General features: G+C 48.7%; 1 protein-coding gene across 1 annotated transcript in view; it reads right to left on the bottom strand.

Moving 5' to 3' along the window:
• Window positions 1–201: 201 nt before the first annotated feature.
• LOC128701066 (cuticular protein 47Eg) overlaps window positions 202–11384 on the bottom strand; it is an 11557-nt gene continuing 374 nt past the window's right edge. The window contains exons 2-3 of the mRNA XM_053794613.2: window positions 2280–2401; window positions 202–1991 (exon numbers count right to left, since the gene is read on the bottom strand). Of these exons, the coding sequence (XP_053650588.1) occupies window positions 1826–1991; window positions 2280–2401 (288 nt within the window). The 3' untranslated portion in view covers window positions 202–1825. The remainder of the gene's footprint in view (window positions 1992–2279; window positions 2402–11384) is intronic.

Raw genomic sequence — 11384 nt, 5'->3', positions numbered from 1 at the left:
CAGGAGGTGGTTGTGGGGGTCACACACCTCCACACCAACCTTGTCAGGAGGTGGTTGTGGGGGTCACACACCTCCACACCAACCTTGTCAGGAGGTGGTTGTGGGGGTCACACACCTCCACACCAACCTTGTCAGGAGGTGGTTGTGGGGGTCACACACCTCCACACCAACCTTATCATTTAGGTTACAAAATCGAATAAATTATTCACAAAACATTTATTCAATAAAAGTTACTAATATATAAATAATATGAGAGAGAGAGAGAGAGAGAGAGAGAGAGAGAGAGAGAGAGAGAGAGAGAGAGAGAGAGAGAGAGAGAGAGAGAGAGAGAGAGAGAGAGAGAGAGATTTTGAGGACTGTCATGGGGGCCAAAAGAGTACAGATGCAGTGATATGTAGTAGATGCTGGTGTGTTGCAGATCACTGCTGTAGACCACTGTTGCAGATCACTGCTGCAGATCACTGTTGTAGACCACTTCTGTAGACCACTGTTGCAGATCACTGCTGCAGATCACTGTTGTAGACCACTGCTGTAGACCACTGTTGCAGATCACTGCTGCAGATCACTGTTGTAGACCACTTCTGTAGACCACTGTTGCAGATCACTGCTGCAGATCACTGTTGTAGACCACTGCTGTAGACCACTGTTGCAGATCACTGCTGCAGATCACTGTTGTAGACCACTGCTGTAGACCACTGTTGCAGATCACTGCTGCAGATCACTGTTGTAGACCACTGCTGTAGACCACTGTTGCAGATCACTGCTGCAGATCACTGTTGTAGACCACTGCTGTAGACCACTGTTGCAGATCAATGCTGCAGATCACTGTTGTAGACCACTGCTGTAGACCACTGTTGCAGATCACTGCTGCAGATCACTGTTGTAGACCACTGTTGTAGACCACTGTTGCAGATCACTGCTGCAGATCACTGTTGTAGACCACTGCTGTAGACCACTGTTGCAGATCACCGCTGTAGACCACTGCTGTAGACCACTATTGCAGATCACTGCTGTAGACCACTGTTGCAGATCACCGCTGCAGATCACTGCAGTAGACCACTGTTGCAGATCACTGCTGCAGATCACTGTTGTAGACCACTGCTGTAGACCACTGTTGCAGATCACCGCTGTAGACCACTGCTGTAGACCACTATTGCAGATCACTGCTGTAGACCACTGTTGCAGATCACCGCTGTAGACCACTGCTGTAGACCACTGTTGCAGATCACCGCTGTAGACCAACGTTGCAAATCATCTTTGCAGATCACTGCTGCAGATCACTGTTGGAGATCACTCAGCAGTTTGATTCCCAGATCAGCACTCCTGTCAGTAACTACTCAGCACTACCAGTGACAGCAGTCAGGGGATAGACAGCCTTTTGGCTGTCTTCTCTGTCTTTGTTTTATTGCTGTCATCACCTGTTGTTACTTCCTGTTATCCCTTTGTCTAAATCACTGTTGTGATGAACAAGCCATCACTCTGCTGTCTGCTGCTGTGTACTGGCTGTCAGTGCTGCTGTCAACACAGGTCTACATCCTGTCAGTGCTGCTGTCAACACGGGTCTACATCCTGTCAGTGCAGCTGCCAACACGGGTCTACATCCTGTCAGTGCTGCTGTCAACACGGGTCTACATCCTGTCGTTGCTGCTGTCAACACGGGTCTACATCCTGTCGTTGCTGCTGTCAACACAGGTCTACATCCTGTCGTTGCTGCTGTCAACACGGGTCTACATCCTGTCAGTGCTGCTGCCAACACGGGTCTACATCCTGTCGTTGCTGCTGTCAACACGGGTCAACATCCTGTCAGTGCTGTCGTCAACGCTGTTTATCTCCTGTCATCAAACTCCTCAGAGGAACGGAAGGATCCCTGGGCGCCGTTGGCTGACACACCATCAGCAGTGGCTGGCACAGCGTTAGACTCCAAGACTCTGTAACCGTCATCGTCAGCGATGTACTTCACGAAGTACTTGACGCCTTCTGGAGAGGTCCAGCTGAAACACATCGATTGTTGATGCATTATCAGCTAATTATCTTTAATTATCAGCTAATTATCGTCAATTATCAGCCAATTATCCTCAAAATTCTAGTGATTTTTAGTTGGAAATCTTGATAAATGTCTTGAAATGACTGATAATGGGGTTTAAGATGCGCGAAAGACCAATTAAATTTGATCTGAAGGTGTCCAAAGTGGCCAGGAATGCACAGCTGGTGTTTGGAACCGTGATTCGACCCTTGAAATGACAGCTAGGTAACTACAGTTGTCGAGTTATGACACTCACCTGTACGACCCAGTGAAGACTGTGTCGTCATCGATGGACTGGTCGTGCTGGATGTCGTCCAGGTCGAGGAGTGTGTCGGGGCGAGCGACGACCAGGGCGACCAGACCCAGGAGGACGACTACCTGGAGGAGGGACGACCAAGTTAGTCGTCAATTATTGCCACTACAGTTACGAAATTCCTCTCGACATGATATCCATTAGGAATTAGAGCTCCTCTTCCTCGGAACAAACCTACCTACTTCCCGTGTTGGTACGCTGACGTGGATTTATTGGGACTTCGATTTCCGTTTATATCAAAGGAATTGATGAAAAAACTATTGAGAGGTCAAAATAAATATTTTATATATATAAATTCTACCTACTTAGGCTCTATGTCAACCGACACAGGATTTCCAGGGGTTCATTTTGATTTGGGCTGCGTTCGGTAAGACCGGCTTCGTTAGGGCCGGGTTCGGGAAGGCCAACTTTGTTAGGGCAGGGTTCGGTAAGGTTGGTTTTGTTTGGGCCGGGTTCGGTAAGGCGGGCTTCATTAGGGCCGGGTTCGGGAAGGCCAACTTTGTTAGGGCAGGGTTCGGTAAGGTTGGTTTTGTTTGGGCCGGGTTCGGTAAGGCCGGTTTCATTTGGGCCAGGGTAACTGGAAGCTTGCTTCACCCGAGATTGCTTCGCCAGAGACTGCAAGAACAAACAAGGTGGATTGTCCATACTATCGCTGCCGCCAATTGCAATGGGGTGTGTAACACCGTTCAAATGGACGGACCATTGTGGGAAGGGTAACAGGTGTGGCAGCAAGTAGGAGATATGCAGGATACTGTAAAGTCACGGTAGACTAGAAAGAGGTTTACTGACGAGTGGATTCATCACAAAGACTAGGGAAACGCCAGAGTATGGTCATATTGAGAAGCGAGTCAGTCCATTTGTTGGCATCCAAGTGTGGACAAGGTAGAGCCCTGTTGACTGTGGTCCGGCTTATGTGGACACTAGGTATAAATACGCAGATACGCGGAAGTCGTGCCTAGGCGGGCAGTGTTACTACGAGGGAGCCTGGGTACATCAAGACTGAGGGACTGACCACCTTCTATCAAGACTGAGGGACTAACCACCTTCTATCAAGACCGAGGGACTGACCACCTTCTATCAAGACTGAGGGACTGACCACCTTCTATCAAGACTGAGGGACTGACCATCTTCTATCAAGAATGAGGGACTGACCACCTTCTATCAAGACCGAGAGACTGACCACCTTCTATCAAGACTGAGGGACTGACCACCCTTTATCAAGACTGAGGGACTGACCACCTTCTATCAAGACTGAGGGACTGACCACCTTCTATCAAGACCGAGAGACTGACCACCTTCTATCAAGACTGAGAGACTGACCACCTTCTATCAAGAATGAGGGACTGACCACCTTCTATCAAGACTGAGGGACTGACCACCTTCTATCAAGACTGAGGGACTGACCACCTTCTATCAAGACTGAGAGACTGACCACCTTCTATCAATCTATCAAGACTGAGGGACTGACCACCTTCTATCAAGACTGAGGGACTGACCACCTTCTATCAAGACTGAGGGACTGACCACCTTCTATCAAGACTGAGAGACTGACCACCTTCTATCAAGACTGAGAGACTGACCACCTTCTATCAAGACTGAGGGACTGACCACCTTCTATCAAGACTGAGAGACTGACCACCTTCTATCAAGACTGAGGGACTGACCACCTTCTATCAAGACTGAGGGACTGACCACCTTCTATCAAGACTGAGAGACTGACCACCTTCTATCAAGACTGAGGGACTGACCACCTTCTATCAAGACTGAGGGACTGACCACCTTCTATCAAGAATGAGGGACTGACCACCTTCTATCAAGACTGAGGGACTGACCACCTTCTATCAAGACTGAGGGACTGACCACCTTCTATCAAGACTGAGAGACTGACCACCTTCTATCAAGAATGAGGGACTGACCACCTTCTATCAAGAATGAGGGACTGACCACCTTCTATCAAGACTGAGGGACTGACCACCTTCTATCAAGACTGAGAGACTGACCACCTTCTATCAAGACTGAGAGACTGACCACCTTCTATCAAGACTGAGGGACTGACCACCTTCTATCAAGACTGAGAGACTGACCACCTTCTATCAAGACTGAGGGACTGACCACCTTCTATCAAGACTGAGGGACTGACCACCTTCTATCAAGACTGAGAGACTGACCACCTTCTATCAAGACTGAGGGACTGACCACCTTCTATCAAGACTGAGGGACTGACCACCTTCTATCAAGACTGAGGGACTGACCACCTTCTATCAAGACTGAGGGACTGACCACCTTCTATCAAGACTGAGAGACTGACCACCTTCTATCAAGACTGAGGGACTGACCATCTTCTATCAAGACTGAGAGACTGACCACCTTCTATCAAGACTGAGGGACTGACCACCTTCTATCAAGACTGAGGGACTGACCATCTTCTATCAAGACTGAGAGACTGACCATCTTCTATCAAGACTGAGGGACTGACCATCTTCTATCAAGACTGAGGGACTGACCACCTTCTATCAAGACTGAGGGACTGACCACCTTCTATCAAGAATGAGGGACTGACCATCTTCTATCAAGACTGAGAGACTGACCACCTTCTATCAAGACTGAGGGACTGACCACCTTCTATCAAGACTGAGGGACTGACCATCTTCTATCAAGACTGAGGGACTGACCATCTTCTATCAAGACTGAGAGACTGACCACCTTCTATCAAGACTGAGGGACTGACCACCTTCTATCAAGACTGAGGGACTGACCATCTTCTATCAAGACTGAGGGACTGACCATCTTCTATCAAGACTGAGAGACTGACCACCTTCTATCAAGACTGAGGGACTGACCATCTTCTATCAAGACTGAGGGACTGACCATCTTCTATCAAGACTGAGAGACTGACCACCTTCTATCAAGACTGAGGGACTGACCATCTTCTATCAAGACTGAGGGACTGACCACCTTCTATCAAGACAGAGGGACTGACCACCTTCTATCAAGAATGAGGGACTGACCACCTTCTATCAAGAATGAGGGACTGACCACCTTCTATCAAGACTGAGGGACTGACCACCTTCTATCAAGACTGAGAGACTGACCACCTTCTATCAAGACTGAGGGACTGACCATCTTCTATCAAGACTGAGAGACTGACCACCTTCTATCAAGAATGAGGGACTGACCACCTTCTATCAAGAATGAGGGACTGACCACCTTCTATCAAGAATGAGGGACTGACCATCTTCTATCAAGAATGAGGGACTGACCACCTTCTATCAAGACCGAGAGACTGACCACCTTCTATCAAGACTGAGGGACTGACCACCTTCTATCAAGACTGAGGGACTGACCACCTTCTATCAAGAATGAGGGACTGACCATCTTCTATCAAGACTGAGGGACTGACCACCTTCTATCAAGACTGAGGGACTGACCACCTTCTATCAAGAATGAGGGACTGACCATCTTCTATCAAGACTGAGGGACTGACCACCTTCTATCAAGACTGAGGGACTGACCACCTTCTATCAAGACTGAGGGACTGACCATCTTCTATCAAGACTGAGGGACTGACCACCTTCTATCAAGACTGAGGGACTGACCACCTTCTATCAAGACTGAGAGACTGACCATCTTCTATCAAGACTGAGGGACTGACCACCTTCTATCAAGACTGAGGGACTGACCACCTTCTATCAAGAATGAGGGACTGACCATCTTCTATCAAGACTGAGAGACTGACCACCTTCTATCAAGAATGAGGGACTGACCACCTTCTATCAAGAATGAGGGACTGACCACCTTCTATCAAGAATGAGGGACTGACCATCTTCTATCAAGACTGAGGGACTGACCACCTTCTATCAAGACTGAGAGACTGACCACCTTCTATCAAGACTGAGAGACTGACCACCTTCTATCAAGAATGAGGGACTGACCACCTTCTATCAAGACTGAGAGACTGACCACCTTCTATCAAGACTGAGAGACTGACCACCTTCTATCAAGACTGAGGGACTGACCACCTTCTATCAAGACTGAGAGACTGACCACCTTCTATCAAGACTGAGAGACTGACCACCTTCTATCAAGACTGAGAGACTGACCACCTTCTATCAAGACTGAGGGACTGACCACCTTCTATCAAGACTGAGGGACTGACCACCTTCTATCAAGACTGAGAGACTGACCACCTTCTATCAAGACTGAGGGACTGACCATCTTCTATCAAGACTGAGGGACTGACCATCTTCTATCAAGACTGAGGGACTGACCACCTTCTATCAAGAATGAGGGACTGACCATCTTCTATCAAGACTGAGAGACTGACCACCTTCTATCAAGAATGAGGGACTGACCACCTTCTATCAAGACTGAGAGACTGACCACCTTCTATCAAGAATGAGGGACTGACCATCTTCTATCAAGACTGAGAGACTGACCACCTTCTATCAAGAATGAGGGACTGACCACCTTCTATCAAGAATGAGGGACTGACCATCTTCTATCAAGACTGAGGGACTGACCACCTTCTATCAAGAATGAGGGACTGACCACCTTCTATCAAGAATGAGGGACTGACCATCTTCTATCAAGACTGAGGGACTGACCATCTTCTATCAAGACTGAGGGACTGACCACCTTCTATCAAGACTGAGAGACTGACCACCTTCTATCAAGAATGAGGGACTGACCACCTTCTATCAAGACTGAGGGACTGACCACCTTCTATCAAGACTGAGAGACTGACCACCTTCTATCAAGAATGAGGGACTGACCACCTTCTATCAAGACTGAGAGACTGACCACCTTCTATCAAGAATGAGGGACTGACCACCTTCTATCAAGAATGAGGGACTGACCATCTTCTATCAAGACTGAGGGACTGACCACCTTCTATCAAGACTGAGGGACTGACCACCTTCTATCAAGACTGAGGGACTGACCACCTTCTATCAAGACTGAGGGACTGACCACCTTCTATCAAGACTGAGAGACTGACCATCTTCTATCAAGACTGAGGGACTGACCATCTTCTATCAAGACTGAGGGACTGACCACCTTCTATCAAGACTGAGAGACTGACCATCTTCTATCAAGACTGAGGGACTGACCACCTTCTATCAAGAATGAGGGACTGACCACCTTCTATCAAGACTGAGGGACTGACCACCTTCTATCAAGACTGAGGGACTGACCACCTTCTATCAAGAATGAGGGACTGACCATCTTCTATCAAGAATGAGGGACTGACCATCTTCTATCAAGACTGAGGGACTGACCACCTTCTATCAAGACTGAGGGACTGACCACCTTCTATCAAGAATGAGGGACTGACCACCTTCTATCAAGACTGAGGGACTGACCACCTTCTATCAAGACTGAGGGACTGACCACCTTCTATCAAGACTGAGGGACTGACCACCTTCTATCAAGACTGAGGGACTGACCATCTTCTATCAAGACTGAGGGACTGACCACCTTCTATCAAGACTGAGGGACTGACCATCTTCTATCAAGACTGAGGGACTGACCACCTTCTATCAAGACTGAGAGACTGACCACCTTCTATCAAGAATGAGGGACTGACCATCTTCTATCAAGACTGAGGGACTGACCACCTTCTATCAAGACTGAGGGACTGACCACCTTCTATCAAGAATGAGGGACTGACCACCTTCTATCAAGACTGAGGGACTGACCACCTTCTATCAAGACTGAGAGACTGACCACCTTCTATCAAGAATGAGGGACTGACCACCTTCTATCAAGACTGAGGGACTGACCACCTTCTATCAAGACTGAGGGACTGACCACCTTCTATCAAGAATGAGGGACTGACCATCTTCTATCAAGACTGAGAGACTGACCACCTTCTATCAAGAATGAGGGACTGACCACCTTCTATCAAGAATGAGGGACTGACCACCTTCTATCAAGACTGAGGGACTGACCACCTTCTATCAAGAATGAGGGACTGACCACCTTCTATCAAGACTGAGGGACTGACCACCTTCTATCAAGACTGAGGGACTGACCACCTTCTATCAAGACTGAGGGACTGACCACCTTCTATCAAGAATGAGGGACTGACCACCTTCTATCAAGACTGAGAGACTGACCACCTTCTATCAAGACTGAGAGACTGACCATCTTCTATCAAGACTGAGGGACTAACCACCTTCTATCAAGACTGAGGGACTGACCACCTTCTATCAAGACTGAGGGACTGACCACCTTCTATCAAGACTGAGGGACTGACCACCTTCTATCAAGACTGAGGGACTGACCACCTTCTATCAAGACTGAGAGACTGACCACCTTCTATCAAGACTGAGAGACTGACCATCTTCTATCAAGACTGAGGGACTAACCACCTTCTATCAAGACTGAGGGACTAACCACCTTCTATCAAGACTGAGGGACTGACCATCTTCTATCAAGACTGAGAGACTGACCATCTTCTATCAAGACTGAGGGACTAACCACCTTCTATCAAGACTGAGGGACTGACCACCTTCTATCAAGACTGAGGGACTGACCACCTTCTATCAAGACTGAGGGACTGACCACCTTCTATCAAGACTGAGGGACTGACCACCTTCTATCAAGACTGAGGGACTGACCACCTTCTATCAAGACTGAGGGACTGACCACCTTCTATCAAGACTGAGGGACTGACCACCTTCTATCTCTCCACCTCTTCCATGTCTCAAATATTATAGTCACCTCTGTGTTTCACTGAGGAGGCCTACTATTCAGGCGAAACACTCCATCAATGAACAATGTTCAACTGCTGCACCTGTGTTCCTCTAATCAACTTGGTCGGTGCTGTGTATCAATATAACGGAACTGAAATGCAATATCAGTATTTTAAGGAACACGTCAGAGGGACAGCTCGCTTCCGGCAAGGGGGTGATGGAGTGATGGTGTACGTGTTTCTTTGTCCTTTCGTGGCACTCTAGATTGCTGGGAGACGGCCGGTGTGTGTTGAAGAAATAATCGAATTACGAGCCGTGGTAGAAGTTGGAACTAAAAAGAGACGGTAATGGAGGGAGTGGCCCTATAGTAACACGGTAGTGGAAGGAGTGGCCCTATAGCAACACATGGTAGTGGAGGAAGTGGCCCTATAGTAACACACGGTAGTGGAGGAAGTGGCCCTATAGCAACACATGGTAGTGGAGGAAGTGGCCCTATAGTAACACACGGTAGTGGAGGAAGTGGCCCTATAGTAACACGGTAGTGGAAGGAGTGGCCCTATAGTAACACGGTAGTGGAAGGAGTGGCCCTATAGTAACACGGTAGTGGAAGGAGTGGCCCTATAGCAACACACGGTAGTGCAAGGAGTGGCCCTATAGCAACACACGGTAGTGCAAGGAGTGGCCCTATAGCAACACACGGTAGTGCAAGGAGTGGCCCTATAGCAACAAGCTAGTGGAAGGAGTGGCCCTATAGCAACAAGCTAGTGGAAGGAGTGGCCCTATAGCAACACGGTAGTGGAAGAAGTGGCCCTATAGCAACACGGTAGTGGAAGGAGTGGCCCTATAGCAACACACGGTAGTGGAAGGAGTGGCCCTATAGCAACACGGTAGTGGAAGGAGTGGCCCTATAGCAACACACGGTAGTGGAAGAAGTGGCCCTATAGCAACACACGGTAGTGGAAGAAGTGGCCCTATAGCAACACACGGTAGTGGAAGAAGTGGCCCTATAGCAACACACGGTAGTGGAAGAAGTGGCCCTATAGCAACACACGGTAGTGGAAGAAGTGGCCCTATAGCAACACACGGTAGTGGAGGAAGTGGCCCTATAGCAACATACGACAGTGCAAGGAGTGGCCCTATAGCAACACACGGTAGTGGAAGGAGTGGCCCTATAGCAACATACGACAGTGCAAGGAGTGGCCCTATAACAACACACAGTAGTGGAGGAAGTGGCCCTATAGCAATATACGACAGTGCAAGGAGTGGCCCTATAGCAACACACGGTGGTGGAGGAAGTGGCCCTATAGCAACATACGACAGTGCAAGGAGTGGCCTATAGCAACACACGGTAGTGGAGGAAGTGGCCCTATAGCAACACACGGTAGTGGAGGAAGTGGCCCTATAGCAACATACGACAGTGCAAGGAGTGGCCTATAGCAACACACGGTAGTGGAGGAAGTGGCCCTATAGCAACATACGACAGTGCAAGGAGTGGCCTATAGCAACACATGGTAGTGGAGGAAGTGGCCCTATAGCAACATACGACAGTGCAAGGAGTGGCCCTATAGCAACATACGACAGTGCAAGGAGTGGCCCTATAGCAACATACGACAGTGCAAGGAGTGGCCCTATAGCAACACACGGTAGTGGAGGAAGTGGCCCTATAGCAACACACGGTAGTGGAGGAAGTGGCCCTATAGCAACATACGACAGTGCAAGGAGTGGCCTATAGCAACACACGGTAGTGGAGGAAGTGGCCCTATAGCAACATAGGACAGTGCAAGGAGTGGCTCTATAGCAACATATGACAGTGCAAGGAGTGGCCCTATAGCAACATACGACAGTGCAAGGAGTGGCCTATAGCAACACACGGTAGTGGAGGAAGTGGCCCTATAGCAACATACGACAGTGCAAGGAGTGGCCTATAGCAACACATGGTAGTGGAGGAAGTGGCCCTATAGCAACATACGACAGTGCAAGGAGTGGCCTATAGCAACACACGGTAGTGGAGGAAGTGGCCCTACAGTAACACACGGTAGTGGAGGAAGTGGCCCTATAGCAACATACGACAGTGCAAGGAGTGGCCTATAGCAACACACGGTAGTGGAGGAAGTGGCCCTATAGCAACATACGACAGTGCAAGGAGTGGCCTATAGCAACACACGGTAGTGGAGGAAGTGGCCCTATAGCAACATACGACAGTGCAAGGAGTGGCCTATAGCAACACACGGTAGTGGAGGAAGTGGCCCTATAGCAACATACGACAGTGCAAGGAGTGGCCCTATAGCAACACACGATAGTGGAAGGAGTGGCCCTATAGCAACATACGACAGTGCAAGGAGTGGCCCTATAA

This window comes from Cherax quadricarinatus, unplaced genomic scaffold (assembly GCF_038502225.1).
Source record: "Cherax quadricarinatus isolate ZL_2023a unplaced genomic scaffold, ASM3850222v1 Contig66, whole genome shotgun sequence".
NCBI classification, from domain to species: Eukaryota; Metazoa; Arthropoda; class Malacostraca; order Decapoda; family Parastacidae; genus Cherax; species Cherax quadricarinatus.
Note: the sequence above shows the minus strand (reverse complement) of the source record. Positions and strands in the feature narration are given on the sequence as shown.